Source organism: Formica exsecta, unplaced genomic scaffold (genome assembly GCF_003651465.1).
Source record: "Formica exsecta isolate Colony F162 unplaced genomic scaffold, ASM365146v1 scaffold305, whole genome shotgun sequence".
Lineage (NCBI taxonomy): Eukaryota > Metazoa > Arthropoda > Insecta > Hymenoptera > Formicidae > Formica > Formica exsecta.
This window is the reverse complement of record NW_021850308.1, coordinates 59,581-75,014: the sequence shown is the minus strand read 5'-3', so window position 1 is coordinate 75,014 and position 15,434 is coordinate 59,581. Positions and strand designations below refer to the sequence as shown.

The window sequence follows — 15,434 nt, the reverse complement described above, 5'->3', positions numbered from 1 at the left end:
TGATGTTAGTGTTGGCCAAAACGGAGTGCGCATGCGCGAAATAAGAAAGTTGATCTGTAACGCCATCTGAACTTTTCTCTCACTCACTCTCGTTTTTCGTTCTTTCTCACACTAATTAAATACCCAATTAAATGCTTGCAGTGCAAAAAACAGTGACGTCAACACCACTCTGTTGGTGCTACGAAGCGAGTCCACGAACGGCCAGAGCGCACTCATAGCGCCAAAAGTACTCTCCCAGAACGCACCCTATGTCTATGGTGGCGACTCTCAGGGTGCGTTCGGAGAGCACGCTTACACGCTACGAAACGCAAACGCCAATTCAATCGTTTGGGGAGCTATTGTGGCGCTCACGGTTGCAAGCTCCTCGAACGATTTTCGTTGCATTGTGAGCGTGAGCAATATGACGAATATGGATGAAGATAACCATATTAACGGCCATCTTGCATGTGCTACGATACGGACGTGTTTTTGAGTGCTCTTGAAGTTTATTATAATCAGCCCATTTCTGGGCTACTGTTTGCGATATTTCGTCAGAATTAGTTGGCTCTTGTAGCGTGCTTCCTTCAGAAGCCCTTATTTTGGCGCCCAAAGAGAAATTTCACACGCTATTACTTTTATAAAAGTAAGTCGCAACGGACGCCTTTGTCTTGACAAAGGCCGGCGGGCCTAGCGCTGTCGCGCCTCGCAGCTACGGGTTAAAAAAATCTTTCTGGATAATTCTACATTCTTCCTTCTCTTGTAAAATCCTGTCACTCTTCCAATATGAACTCCGAAGGATCCGACGACTTCCATAAGGACAACATCTTCCTTCTCTTGTAAAATCCTGTCACTCTTCCAATATGAACTCCGGAGGATCCGACGACTTCCATAAGGACAACGTGAGTAGTCATAACTCTCTTCACATTCGGACGAGAATATTGTCATCCAAAACGATGACATCGATATGGAAGCTCTTAATAATCTCAGATTGGAAGCCGGTCTCTTACAATTAAATCCATCTAAAAGTGTGCGAACATCATCAGATATTAAAAAAGGAAAAAGCCTGAAACGTGCAAAAACAGACCTAGCTCACAGCCAGTCTACGAATAAGGTCTTCAGTACTGAGACCCATTCTTCTCTTGATTCTGTTAATATTTCTACCTCAGGCTCAACTATTACTATATCGGAGACTGTATTGAAGAACAGATATTCCTCAGATAATCAAGGACCTTTTGACGTACACGTACAAAGGATTTCGAAGCCACACGCTTCCCTTCATCCTATATCTGTAGGAAGGATCATTGCTAGTCTTAACGTAAGTGACGTGATGGAAATTAGAAAGATGGGATTTTCCAAGGTTTCAATCTTTCTAAAGACTCGTGAAGCGGCTAATGACTTAGTTAACGATTCACGTCTAAAGAAGGAGGATCTGATAGCGTTTATCCCCCCATCTCGCACCTCTCGCAAAGGAATTATCAGGAATGTTCCTTTGGACCTCTCCGATGACTTAATTTTTGAAAACATTAAAAGCCCTTTCAAGATTGTGTCGACTAAAAGACTTAACCGAAGAATTGTGAACCCTGACTCTCGTGGAGGGGAAAAGGCTTCCGGTGTTGATTACACCCCCTCTTATACAATAGTGATTACTTTTGAGGGCCAAAAAATACCCAAAAACGTTACCCTCTTTTATGTCAGTTACCCTGTCACTCCCTACGTTTCCAGAGTATCTCTATGCTACTCCTGTTACAGGTTTGGGCATATAAAAGCATCATGCAGAAGCAAACCACGCTGTGTCCACTGTGGAGAGAAGGATCATTGTTTCGATAAAGAGCAGTGCCCTCATGCACAAGACCCCCCTAAATGTGCCAACTGCGGAGGTGGTCACAAAGCGGACTCACCATCATGCCCTGAGCTGTTAATTCAAAAGGAGATTAGACAATACGCGGCTCACAGGAACATCTCGCTGCTCGACGCCAGGGAAATTGTGAGAGGTAACAGATCTCCACCATCTTACTCCCCTTCCTTGGATGAGTATCCTCTTCTCCCGCATTCCCCCGCTAGTTTTGAAAGCTCTTATTCACACAATGCGTCTGGGTCTCCCTTATCAAACCACCCGCATATAACTTATGCCAAAGCGGCTTCTGAGTATTCTAATTTTTGGCATAATCATTCTCCCCCAAATCTCCCTAACAAGGAAATGCGACATTCCCGTCGCTCTCCCCCCTCCCCGCGCCCATCACCGGATCTATTTGTAGCTCCTAATGGGAGACCTCCTAGATCGCGAAACAAAATCGTGTTCAGTGACTCCTCGTCGTCCCAATCCAGTCTTGGCAAAGATCACAATAGCAATGTTAATATCCAACAACAAAAAAATTTCTCTGCTAACGATCTGGTGAATTCTATTGGCTCTCTTCTTATCCAACTTACTTCAACTCTCGCTTCTCCTTCAATGACGGAGGAAGTTCACAAGATTATAGATTCTATCCAAAGCTTACTGTCTAATCCGGACCTGAGGTCCCCTCACCATAAAGACAACGATGACAATGACAAGTAATTCCGTTAGAGAGGGCATTAATATTCTGCAATGGAATTGCCATGGACTTAGTAATAAAAGAGATCTGTTGCTTAATATTATCCAGGACTATGACATTCTTGCACTTTCAGAAACCTGGCTTACCCCAGAACAAAATTTCAGCTTCCACAATTTTCATATAATTCGCTCCGATGGACCCTCCAATAGATCTGGAGGGGTGATCATCGCCATTAAAGACTGGATACCATTTACTAAAATTGACTCCATTTACTCTATCCTAGGTCGTCTTGAATCGACTGCAATTAGGATCGAGACTCCCACAGATCCTATTTATATCATCTCTATATACCGTCACCCAGGTAACTTCGATTACTCTAACTGGGATAATCTTTTTCTTCCATCCCTTCTGCTTCCCGTATTATCATTACGGGTAATTTTAACGCTCACCACAATATCTGGGGATGTGTGTCCCCTGACTCTGTCGGTAAGGCTCTCCTTGATTCTGCACTGGATCATACTCTCTATCCCTTAAACGATGGCACTTTTACGTACATATCCCGTCCAAATCAGACTCTTTCAGCGATCGATTTAACTTTTGCTTCCTCAGATCTATTCCCTTTATGTTCATGGACATCTTTCGATGACTCGCTAAACAGCGATCATATTCCAACTATTATTTCACTATCCTGTTAAATGTCGCTCTTTCTTTTCGCATAAACTCAACACCTCACGTATTAATTGGAAACAATTTACGCTCTCTTTATTAAACCAGCACTCTCAACTTCTCACTCAACTTAACCTGGATAGTATTTCACCCTTAGACAAATACGATTCTATTATATCTGTCGTCAAAAGTGCCATTCTTTCGCTCACTCCACCTCGAACATGCAATCGCAAGAAATTTACATCTCCAACGGCCCCGTGGTGGAACAAGGAGTGTTCTGAAGCAGTCGCAAAAAGGAAGCAGATTCTTAAACAATTTAGAAATCATGTCTGTCTTGACAATCTTATTCTCCTTAAAAAGCAGAAAGCTGTCTCTAGGCGAGTTTTACGCTCTGCCAAACGCAGTGGTTGGAGAGAATACTGTGAATCTTTGGGGCCCTTCACACCCATCTCACAAGTCTGGAAAGTCATCAAGAGATTTAAGAACAGATTTCTCAATCCAATCTTACCCATTCCTCAATCTAATTTTAGTATACCAACAGACATGCAGAATCAAATCAATTCTCTGTGTCCTTCCTCTTGCTTTTACGAACAGAAGATCCTTTCTGATACTAATTCTAATGACTATGCGTGCAAATATTTTGACTCTCCATTTAAAGAAGAGGAACTCTTGTATATCATTCACTCTCTCAAAAAAAGATCTTCACCCGGTATCGACCAAATTGATTATCGTATTATCTCTCATCTTCCTCATGAATATCATTTATTCCTACTTGCAGCTTTTAATCAAATATTTTTTACGGGTCTCTTCCCTGATGCTTGGAGGCACTCTCTTGTTTTCCTTATTCCTAAAACCACTCCGGGAAAGTATAGACCCATTTCCCTTACCTCTTGCTGCTTAAAACTGCTTGAGAAACTTATTCTGCTGAGACTGGATTGGTGGTTGGAACACAACCTCAAACTCCCTAACTCACAATTTGGATTTAGGAAATTCAGATCCTGCCAGGATAATCTCTCCTCTCTGATCACCGAAGTTCATGGTGGCTTCTCCAAAGGGAATTCCACAGCCTGTTTGTTCTTGGATTTATCCAATGCATTCGACGACGTTATTCCGAACATTTTAATGAATGATTTGGATGATATTGGTTTACCTCCCATCTTACACCAATTCATTTATAATCTTATCAGTTTCAGAAAGATACAGTTCTGCATCAATGGAGAGCTTACCGACGAGTTTCACTCTTACAAAGGAGTCCCTCAGAGATCCATTCTTAGTCCGACTCTTTTCAATATTTATATCTCTAAACTCAGATCTAGCATAGGTAGGAGCTGCGAACTTATTCAATTCGCAGATGATATAGCAATTTTTCATACCTCCTCGCAAATAGACGACTCCATCTCTAAAATCGAAACAGCTGCTAAACGTGCATGTGATTATCTCACAACCAAAGGCTTGACGGTTTCTCCTACCAAGTCTTCACTCGTGGTTTTCACGAGAAAACGTGTGGATCCGCTCTCATTCTCTATAAAAATCTTAAACAATCATATACCATCGACTTACTCGTGTAGATTCCTGGGTATACATCTTAACTGTCGTCTTTCGGGAAGGGAATACTCAAGGTTCTTGTTGGGAAGATGCTCCAAACTGATTAACATCCTAAGTATGTTGAGAGGTACCTGGTGGGGAGCCTCCCCTCAGCTCTTGCTTAGCATTTACAGAGCGTTGATTAGGAGTTCTATGGAGTACGGATGTTCTATCTTCCCTCTCAACAATCGCTCGATTCTGTACCAGCTAGAGAAAATACAGTTTAGAGCCCTGAGGCTTTGCACGGGCTTACGTAGAACCACTCCTATTAACGTTCTGTTGGCTGAGTCTGGAGAAAGCTCACTAAAGCATAGGTTCTTCTATCTCACGTCTAGATATATTTTAAAGATTTTTAGTCTGGATGACCACCCCACCATAGAGAAACTTCATCATTTGCATTGGTGCGTTCGAAACTCGCGCAAAAAGAATCCAGCTGACTACTTTTTATTATACAAATCCTTCTGTACCTATTTGAAATATAAAAGATACATAGCATGCTTCATCTTCCCCTCTGTTTATTCTATTGATTATTGGGCTCATGTCACTTCCCCTTCCGTTAGGATCCCCTACCTTAAACCTCCAACTGCTTTTCAGAACCTACTCCTTCGCTTCTATATTCTCGGCGGAAGCTTACGCTATCCTCCAAACTTTGACTTATATCCTGGACAACTCCATCCTGAGATCTGTTATCTTTACTGACTCTCTCAGTGTGACACAAGCTCTGTCCTCGTTTAATTTTGGCCATTCCTACAGCCATATTATTCACGCTATAAGAAGTAAAATACACGTTGCATATTCAACGGGCTTTCAAGTTGTAATAGTCTGGATACCATCACATTCTGGAATTCTGGGAAACGAGACGGCCGACCTCCTGGCTAAAAACGCCATTACCAAGGGCAAATGGTATACTGGTTTGCTCCCATACTCCGACTTCTTCTCGGTGGTAAGGAAGAACCTCATTGCTGATATGACCGACCTTCTCAAAAAACAGGCAAGATATAAGGGGATTAATTATTTTCGATCTTTTGACGAATTCCGCCCGAGACCTTGGTTCTACGAGATGAAGAATTTCAATCGTGAAAGCATCACAACCTGCTGTAGGATAAGAAGTGGACATTACGCACTCAATAGCAGCTTATACCGCTGCAATCTGGTACCTCAATCTAGCTGTCCTTGTGGAGCCCTTACTCAGGATATAAACCATATACTCTGGTCATGTCCTCTTTTAAACACTAACAGACACTCTATGATAAGAGCGCTCAACCAATTGGACATTTTTCCTCCAATGGATGCTGCAGAACTGTTGGCGGAGCCATCTTCCGGAGTGGTCCTTGCCATCTACTCCTTTTTCAAATCTTGTAAGATTCAAATCTGACTCCTCGTACTACCTTGTTCCTTCCTTTTGGGGTTTTTATACACTTCTAACCAACCAATCTACGAGCTGGAGTTTCACCATCTCTTACTTACAATTGATCTTTTAAGATCTGCATTATAAATGTCATTTTAAAATAGTGATTTTTAGTATCATAATAAAACTAAAGATATTATCTTATCTTAATTTTCATTATAAAAAAAAAAATCAAGGCGAGACGAAAGCAGAAAACATTCGCACAGCGTTCAGGGAGCACATTTAGGCGCTATGAAAGCTACTAGCATGTCGTGCCTCACCTCGAAATCCTGAGCACGAGTTAGCGCGAGTGATGACGTTGCAGTGCAAAAAACAGTGACGTCAACACCACTCTGTTGGTGCTACGAAGCGAGTCCACGAACGGCCAGAGCGCACTCATAGCGCCAAAAGCACTCTCCCCGAACGCACCCTCATTCTTCTCTCTGGTCTTACATAGACTACCAGCAATCCAGATATATAGATCAGTGTCTGATCTAGGCTGCGTTCCAGGAGCACGCTTTTAGCGATATGAGCATGCTTTGTCCTTGTTCAACTTTCCGTAAATAACAAAGATAGAACGACGCTTTCAGCGCGTAAGCATGCTTTCGGAACGCAGCCCTATAGCAGGATTCTCTAAACATCTTAACGACGGTTATCATTGTCGTTAGCAAGCGATAGCCTATGAGAATTGCGCTTTTCACCAGAATTGTCCTTGCCATTGGCTGTCGCCAGTTAACGATACCGAAAACTATCGATAACAAGTTACTGAATCCCACTACTGGTAGTCTGGTATAAAGTTCATTGATTGTAATTCGGTGTTTAAATTAAGTATTTATAGTAATTTATAATTGATAATTTCTACATTGTTGCAGTATATGAAATACTATAGAAAAAACTTATTAAGAATATTGTGTATATGTAATCTATAATGTTCGAGTGGAAAAAGCGGAAAATTTAAAATTTATATTACCAACTATGCAGGTTAGTTCGCCAACTCAAGCACTTTAAGGATGTATCGGAGCTATCTTAAAATAGTACAATATTGGTGAGGTTGTTTTTTACATCTTTCTAATGTGCTAAAAAAAGTTCACATTAATTCACTAAACTGTTAAAGAGTCATTACAATTTTAATTTTCCTTCATTTTTTTTGTGTAATAGGCTTAGTTTTTTGTTTTTCTGTTATAGCCACAATATTTTTTTCTTAATTTTCCATATTTTTGTTATGCAAGTCTTTTTCATACATACGTTTAGTAACGATTTTGCCTTTCCAACGATAAGTTGTAATTTATATTAAGTTGTATTTTCTATCGCGATATGTCAACAACAAACGAAGTCACTAACCTCACTTTGTGCAACTCTTATTTTATAAAGTTAGATTCAGGGCATTTTCACTCTCAAAAATGTTGTCATATAAATAAGAAACTTTGCAAATAGAGCTAAAATAATATTGGGAAAATAAAAAATATTTTTCTACAAGTAAATATGTAATTATACTATCATTTGTGTCATTCATATCTACCTTTACTATACATAGGGTATAGATATTTAAGAATTTAGAATTTCGGGTATTTCTGTCTATGATTGTATCTCCAATATCCTTAAATGCTTGCACATAGAATTATTAAGGAGATTTAATTAGCATTTGAATGTTCTGATTTTCTTTTATTTTCTAGAAAAAAGCCAGAAAAACAAGGCGTCAGCTTTTGGCAGACAAAGCAGCAGTGCAGCAACAATTAATCAATAGGGCAAATGCTTTGACAAATCCTTTGGAAACTTTAGACAAGTTTCATGAATATATCATAAAAGATTATACAATAAAACTATCTTGTGTTAGAGCAAGAGATGCACAGCCAGAATGTCTTTCTTGGATATTTGATATCATGGAAAGAAACATGAAAGACATGTATGAACAATCTACTTGGGGTTGGGATGTAGCTGAGAAACAAGCAGAATTAACGGAAGAAATGGCTTGGTATTTAGTAGCATCATGTAATGACAAATTTTTAGGCTTTTCACATTTTCGATTTGATATCGACAATGGCGATGTAGTATTATATTGGTAGGTATTATATGTATACAGGTCACACACACACACTTTTACATATATATAAATAAATAAAACTGAATGTGTGATAAAAATTAAATATTTATGTGTATGTGTATAGCTATGAATTACAACTGGAACCAGAGGTCAGACGTAAAGGACTTGGCCGTTTTATGATGTCAGCCCTGGAATCTATGGCATATCAGAATCAGATGTTGAAGATTGTTCTAACAGTTTTTAAACGTAATTTGTTGGCGATACAATTCTTCTATACGCTTGGGTAATGGACATTTATCAGTACTATTGCATAGATCAGCACTGTATGATATTCTTAATAACATTGACATATTATATTATGATTAAATTTTTTTGTACTACATTATACATAAAATTTCTACTTATTTTTTAATCATATTTCCTAGAATTGTTTAATATTTTTCATACATAATGTATGTACAATGTAGTACAAGTATAAAATTGCTGTGCAAATTAAAATTATCTTATAGAATCTATAATTGACTAGTATCAAAGTATTTCCTTTGATAAAGAAATACTATCATTATACTGGTTTATACATGTTCTCACTCAATTCACTAATATTAAATGTAATTATTTAAATTTATATTTTATTTATATTTTGTATCTAATATAACCTTTCTATATCAGAGAACAAACAAGTCGAGAACTTGAAGAATCATGTTTAACACTAAATATGTAGTGAGAATATGTTACAATCATTCATTCACAATATTCAGTCATAAATCTTATAGTAATATCTTTTAGTATAACATTTTTTAAAAACTAAATGCATATGCATAAAATATCGAAATTATATTTCTTATTCTACAGAATATATTCAAGTACACTGACAACATTTGAGATTTAATAAAGAATGATAAATTAAGAGGAAATAGTTACATTAGCTAATTTTATAGCAGCAAAACGCGATGTTCCCGGATATAGATTGTCTCTTTAAAAATACTTGATTTGACATTTTATCAATTCTTGAATGCTCCTATTATTAGTATTGGTTTGAAATTCTTCTCTTTATATCTGTACGTTTTATCTTTACTTAAAAATGCTAAATCAAATACTTTTTAACTTACTCTAGTATAATATAATTATAGTTTATAATATAAACTAAACAAGAAAATTATTAAAACATGAGTGATAATAAATATTAAATCTAATCTATCAGTGGCAAATTTAATTATGAGAAAGTGTAATGTATTATTTTCAATTTTATGTGTATGCATGCATATGCAATTATTAGTTTATTGCATACACACACGCATGTGTATGTGCATGAGATAAAATAAAACTATTGAAATCTTTCTATTTTAAATACACATTATATATGTATAATTTTAAAGAGGATAGATTTCCTATTGCTATACAATTTGACTAGTATAAATAATGTATATACAGGGTGTCCCAGAATTAGACTGACAAACTAGGTGGTTATAAAGGATACCAAAACAAGCCAATTTTTGTCAATAATCGGCAAATGAGAAATTCCTGGTGTACGAGACTTCTGTACTTGGAGAGGAAGATCTTCTGGCAAGAGTGATGATCGCTTGCGCACATGTGCAAGTTGTTTTAGGAATATTCCAAGATCCATATTCTAAGATCCATGAATCCATAAACTGACGATGCAATCTTTGTATGGAAATAAATGGCTGCCATTTCGAACAATTCTGCTGTAAAAATATACTTCAGTTCAAAAACCACTCTAATGCCAAAACGACTCATTTACGAACACAGGTTTATTGACAAAATTGGCTTGTTTTGGTGTCCTTTATAATTTTTATATCTATGAAGTTTATCGGTCTAATTCTAGAACACCTGTATATTTAAATATATTTGTTATATGTATATAGTCTATGTTCAAATCTTTAATCAAAACGATAACAGTTGTATGAATTTAATATTGTTTCAGATATAAATTAGACAATTCGAGTCCAACCTCAGCACACTTGGATTATATAATCTTGAGTAAACAAAATTTACATGGATAAAAAGAAAACAAAACATGCTGGATTTTTCTTTTATATTTTTTTCTTGATTAAGACTGCGTTTTATGAAATAAAATTGGCAATATTTGATGGGGACACAAATTTATAATGGGCGATTTCAGAGACGGTCCAACATTGTGGAACGTAAGGGGCGCTTTACTTATGGTCCAGTCTTCCATGTCATTGAGGAATTTCGTCAAATCAATCTCTCCTGATTCCGAAATATTAAAGTGTCGCAGACGAGAATTGTTGAAGCAAATATCTAAGGCTGATTGGTGCAACACCATGCCGATACCTTTGCCGGCACCTTCGGGAATGGGGAACACTCGGAGACTAATGATGTTTAAATCTACTGGAAGATCGTATCGAAGCGGTGAGAAATGTGCGTGCAAATCGAACGGCAGAGAATTGTGAGGATGCAGTGCTATAACTGGATGTAGTAATTCTTCCGAAGCTAAATGGCCACTTAAAGACAACAATCCTGCAGGATGATTTGTTGACGGTACAGTAGAGAGACAATTCGTTTCTTTCTTCTCTAAAATTAATGTAAACATGTGATTTGTCAATAGATTGTCCATTACGCCTTGCCCTAATCCTCGATTGTCATCCTGAAGTAATCTTCTATCTTGCATAATCTATTTATAAAAATCAAATATGGCATATTATATATACAATATTAATAAATTTTCTAAGTGTACACATTTTTTTATACATGGAATTGTTCTGCTATATTATGTTATAGCTTTATTTTTAAGCTTATATATTTTTGTAAATATTTGCATCTAATTCTTAATTAGATAAAATTTATTCGATTTACCTCAAGTTGACCAGATGCCATAGAGGCTACACCTAATGGCTGTGCTGTGGTGATTGTTAATCTAACCCTTTTATCTTCTATATATGCACTTGCTGCCATTGGATAATAATTGCCTTGTGTGGGAAGCTTTGGAAATCTTTGTCGCCGGATCATCTAAATTTAAAATATATATTATATCTTAGTAGAAAAAAAATCTCAAATTTCGTCAAAAATTAATTTGTTTAGATTGCTAAATCTTACATTGAGCCCATTTAAATCCGTGAAGAATTGATCACCGGATGCGATATCCGTATTGAAACGCATTACAAGTTCGTAATTTTGCGTTTCCGTTATGTCGACTTCATTGAGTATGTGCAATCCAAGTCCATCACTGCTAGGAGAATTGAACAATGTGCAGGTATGTCGCACGTGCGGCAATTCTATGAACACTCTCGACAAAATTGGTCCAGTTACTAAATGAACGATCGTCCTGCTATCCACAAACACTGGATCTGGTTCCGGTTTGTCGGGCAGGAATAAATAAGCACCACTTTTGTCTTTGCCAGAGCCTCTAGTACCGTATTTTACAAAATCTAAATGCACAGGAAACGTGACGTTGCCGACTCGAAGAGCTTTTAACAGACCAGACTTTCCGAAAGAGGCGGACAATTCTGATCGTTGAGTAATCGAGAATTCTTGCATATGCGGTAAAATCGTCAAATGACCGAAACCAGGCACTGATGGAAGATTAATGTCAGTATTAAAGATGGTGACATTAGCCGGATACACTCCTCTGTATAAAAAAAAATAACAGATATATTAAATCTTTAATATACGCATTATTTTATAAAGTGATCCAAAAGAGAAAGAAAAGCATACCAAAAAAAAAGTTAATAACTGAATAATGATCTGCACTATTGTTGTAAACATTTTTTTGAATCACTTTTTATATATAAACATTTTTATCGCATTTACTTCGTGTACGATGCTTTGTGTAGTGCATGAACTATGTATGTAGTGATACCAAATCCTGGTACAGTAACTAAAAAAGATAGCTCGTATCTAGCCGCAGACAATGCAGCCGAACCAATCCAAACGGGAGATACTTGACACTTGACAATTTGACCTCTTCGATCTGTAACTCTGACAAATGGTGTTGAGACAATCAAAGTTTGCACTCTTGTTCTCTGCCTTGGAAGAGAATTGTACAGGATAATCTTCCTCGAAGGATTATCGTCACCAAGATTAAGGACATGCTTCTCACCAGCACTTGTGTGATGCGACCTTTAAAAGATAATTATACATTATATCTTTTACCACATATATGAAATATTATCATTTACGAAATATTCTCATACCTAGTTTCGTCTAATGAGAAGTATACAGCTTCCACATCTATGGACGATACTTGTGGAGTTTTCAATAAATGTGCTATAGATTGTTGAAGTACATGAGCCGAATTATTCAATGCCATTATCATCTTTTGGGCATAATCTATTACAACATTGTCTCTGGCAGTTCCGGTAACTCCGTCATGATGTTGAAACAGAGAGTGCCACATTCTGGCCTTGTTCAAACGAGATGCGAGACTTCCTTCTACTAGCTGATCATTACCTTTGGCCCAAGCTATAGCAGCTAATACTTCGGATCCTCTTAAAGAACCCAGTAATACACGATCTAATCGTTTGTGAAAAGGCCTACACATACATAAGTTAAGATTATAATAGATTAATTTAAACTACTTACCATCATCAAAAGATTTAAGAAATTAAAGATTTTTCTCTCTACCTAAAATTTAAAGAAATTTTTCTACCTAGAGGTATAGTAGCCGCTCCAATAATGATCGTCTCTGTCCGAATACGTAAAGAAATCGCCGGATAAAGTAGGAAACTCGTTTAAATTGCGTTTCTCTCTGACCGCCTCAAAATAATCGGTCAAAGTTCCAAATTGTATTTGAACATTCAAGTGTTGGTTTTCATTCATGTAATCAAAAAGTTTTTGATAATTGTCATATTGAGCTTCCCACTCGGCGAGATGTGTATATCTGAAGTCGTCACCTAAAGGTGCAAGAACCACTTGAGTTTTGAAAAGCTGCGCCTTCTTACGATACTGATCTAACAAAAGCATCGCTCTCTCTGCTATATTTGATTTAGTGATAGTTTTTGGTGGGATTTTCCATGGACAGCTAAGACCAAAATTCTGCATTCTGTAGAAATCAAATTGACAGCATATTTTCGGATCTGGTCCACATGTATGAGGAACGTCATAACTGTAAAATGGCATAACATGAGTGAACAATTCTGTGGAGCCATCGTTGTCCCATAATTGTCTCCAGCGAAATTCTAAATTTTTATCTCTGGCCAGTCTCTTTTTGACTGAGTAATGAACTCTTTGTATTAAGAGATTTTCTAAGCCTGAATTCTTTAAGAGATATGGCATAGTGGGAGAGAGACCAAAAGGATCAATAGCCCATCCCGAGTTTGGTGTATAATCTAAATTATACTTTAGCCACTGATGACCCTCAGTTAGTTGTGTGAGTTGAGCAATCCAATGTGATACAGATTCATCAGGCATTACCCATCCTCCCGATACGATTTCTAATTGTCCATCGTGTACTAAGCGACGCACTTCGTCCCTTATTACTTTAGATTGATCGTCCCACCAAAGTTTAAAAAATGATATTTCAGCCCAGATAAACTTGCGTCTTTTATCTTCACTTAGCTTAGTCACCATATTATTCAATATGCTTCTTGTTTGAAATATATAGTACTTTTCAAAAGTATTTAACCACCCAGGATCGTTATGCGAATGAGGCACAACAAACACTTTTAATTTTCTATTAGGATGCCACTGTTTTTCATCATATATAATATTCCAACCTTGCTTCCAGACTCCACCATCTGCATTATCAAACTCTAATTGCTTATACAAATCTAACATTTGTATATCAACTTCTGGAACTTTCTGAATATTAAAATTACACATGAGGCTTTTTCCCATATGTGGAACTGTAATGGAATAATTGGAATGATTAACTGTTTGTATATTTGGAATAAAATTATGTTTGATTTTTGCCGCTTGTTCTTGCAAAGCACTCATAACTTTATGATGTTTGTTAAAATCCTTTTCTAATTTTGTGAGTCTGTTTTCAAAATGGAGCCATTGATTTAAAAAAAAAAAAAAAAAAAACAAATAATTTTTACATAACTTGCAGTAAATCTGTATACAATTGATTTAATGCTAACATACTGTAGGCAGTATTTTTATAACTTACATTATTTATGGAAAGCTTAGAATCTTGCCCAGGTGGAAAGAGAGTCAAATCCATCATTAAATAGATCATCACGCAACAAGCAAGGATCAAGCCTACCCCGAGAATGGCAATGGTCCTTCTGGTTCTCATTGTCATAAATCTTTTTTCTGCATTAAATTTAACGTTTCAATTAAATGTTTGTAATTTTTTTTTGATCATAGAGCGTGAATCAATAATTTATGCTAACTATGACTGAATGTTGAAAGTAAAAATGAATTTGTATCTAATTCCTTGATATAATTCTTCTACCATTATAAAGGACTACATGTTAAAAATCAATTTTAAAACGTAAATTATCAATGAGCAGTCAATTCTATGAATTCATCGAGCTTGAGATACTAGGATTATGAATCTCATAAATCAACTTATTTTGAGTTTCAAAAATTTATTCGCTAATTTATGTGCAGTCTCTGACGATTATTATAATAGCTTTTATTTTGTAATTATGTAGATCATTTTTGATTTATTAGGAACTTGAGACACCGTTATTTTCAGCAATAATTAAGAAATGTGACACACAACTGTCAGAAACAGATGCTCACAGTTTGGATTCTGACAGCCGCTGTCAACAACAGAGACTACGTTTACACGTCACCCTTAATCGGGTTTAATAACATCCGTAGTTCTAAGGCTGGCCAATCACAGTCATTCCATTCTTCAGAGGAATAGCTGTGATTGGCCAGTTTTACAACTACGGATGTTATTAAAACCGATTAAGGGCCAATTTCACCAAGTCCGGTTAGATTAACTGACGGTTAAAATTAGCAGGGTGGCCAACAGAAAATAGAGGTGAAGGAAAACCAAGCATTCTTATCATTTCAGTTGGAACCCTGCTAATTTTAACCGTCGGTTAATCTAACCGAGCTTGGTGAAATTGGCCCTAAGGATGCCGTGTAACAGAGCTCAATGATAGCCAAATATTAGCCTCTGGAGAATCCAGGGAGATCCTGTGGATCCTAAGAATTTTTATAGGATATGTTAGAGATATTTTTCGTACGTTTCAAGGAGCAAATTCTGAAATTGAAATATAAATTAAGATTGCGTTCTGTTATTTACTGCCAATACTAAAAATCTAATACTAAAAATAGTTCACGTTCTTTAATATTTGAGGTTTTCGTG

General features: G+C 36.8%; 3 protein-coding genes across 6 annotated transcripts; 2 read left to right on the top strand and 1 right to left on the bottom strand.

Moving 5' to 3' along the window:
- Positions 1-841: 841 nt before the first annotated feature.
- LOC115237697 lies at positions 842-1,964 on the top strand. Its single transcript, XM_029810916.1, has 2 exons — positions 842-1,294; positions 1,729-1,964. Exons 1-2 carry the CDS (start codon positions 944-946, stop codon positions 1,804-1,806), a joined length of 429 nt encoding a protein of 142 aa, XP_029666776.1. The 5' UTR covers positions 842-943; the 3' UTR covers positions 1,807-1,964.
- Positions 1,965-6,911: 4,947 nt separating this feature from the next.
- On the top strand, positions 6,912-10,915 carry LOC115237694 (N-alpha-acetyltransferase 40). The gene is made up of 6 exons (XM_029810913.1): positions 6,912-6,936; positions 7,020-7,128; positions 7,821-8,206; positions 8,313-8,471; positions 10,131-10,186; positions 10,329-10,915. Exons 2-6 carry the CDS (start codon positions 7,123-7,125, stop codon positions 10,352-10,354), a joined length of 633 nt encoding a protein of 210 aa, XP_029666773.1. The 5' UTR covers positions 6,912-6,936; positions 7,020-7,122; the 3' UTR covers positions 10,355-10,915.
- On the bottom strand, positions 8,798-14,999 carry LOC115237693 (alpha-mannosidase 2). 4 transcript variants are annotated; one of them, XM_029810911.1, is made up of 8 exons: positions 14,858-14,999; positions 14,277-14,422; positions 12,816-14,170; positions 12,361-12,699; positions 11,978-12,286; positions 11,264-11,795; positions 11,024-11,176; positions 10,257-10,841 (listed from the first exon to the last, which is right to left on the bottom strand). In XM_029810911.1, the coding sequence occupies exons 2-8, from the start codon at positions 14,409-14,411 to the stop codon at positions 10,257-10,259; spliced, it is 3,408 nt and encodes a 1,135-aa protein (XP_029666771.1). In that variant the 5' UTR covers positions 14,412-14,422; positions 14,858-14,999. The 4 variants fall into 4 exon arrangements, with proteins under 4 accessions (XP_029666768.1, XP_029666772.1, XP_029666771.1 ...); XM_029810909.1 differs by having other exon boundaries at positions 14,503-14,961; XM_029810908.1 differs by having other exon boundaries at positions 8,798-10,841; positions 14,277-14,960.
- Between the last annotated feature and the right edge of the window lie 435 nt (positions 15,000-15,434).

Bases quoted from the DNA above. Each gene is read 5' to 3' on its own strand.
- LOC115237697 (XM_029810916.1), top strand. From the start codon at position 944: ATGGAAGCTCTTAATAATCTCAGATTGGAAGCCGGTCTCTTACAATTA. The intron at 1,295-1,728 runs GTAAGTGACGTG...CTCCTGTTACAG, and splicing joins GGATCATTGCTAGTCTTAAC to GTTTGGGCATATAAAAGCAT.
- LOC115237694 (XM_029810913.1), top strand. The intron at 8,207-8,312 runs GTAGGTATTATA...GTATGTGTATAG, and splicing joins GGCGATGTAGTATTATATTG to CTATGAATTACAACTGGAAC. The intron at 10,187-10,328 runs GTAAACAAAATT...GGGCGATTTCAG, and splicing joins CTTGGATTATATAATCTTGA to AGACGGTCCAACATTGTGGA.
- LOC115237693 (XM_029810911.1), bottom strand. From the start codon at position 14,411: ATGACAATGAGAACCAGAAGGACCATTGCCATTCTCGGGGTAGGCTTG. The intron at 12,700-12,815 runs GTAGAAAAATTT...ATGTATGTGTAG, and splicing joins AGCGGCTACTATACCTCTAG to GCCTTTTCACAAACGATTAG. The intron at 12,287-12,360 runs GTATGAGAATAT...TATCTTTTAAAG, and splicing joins TTCTCATTAGACGAAACTAG to GTCGCATCACACAAGTGCTG.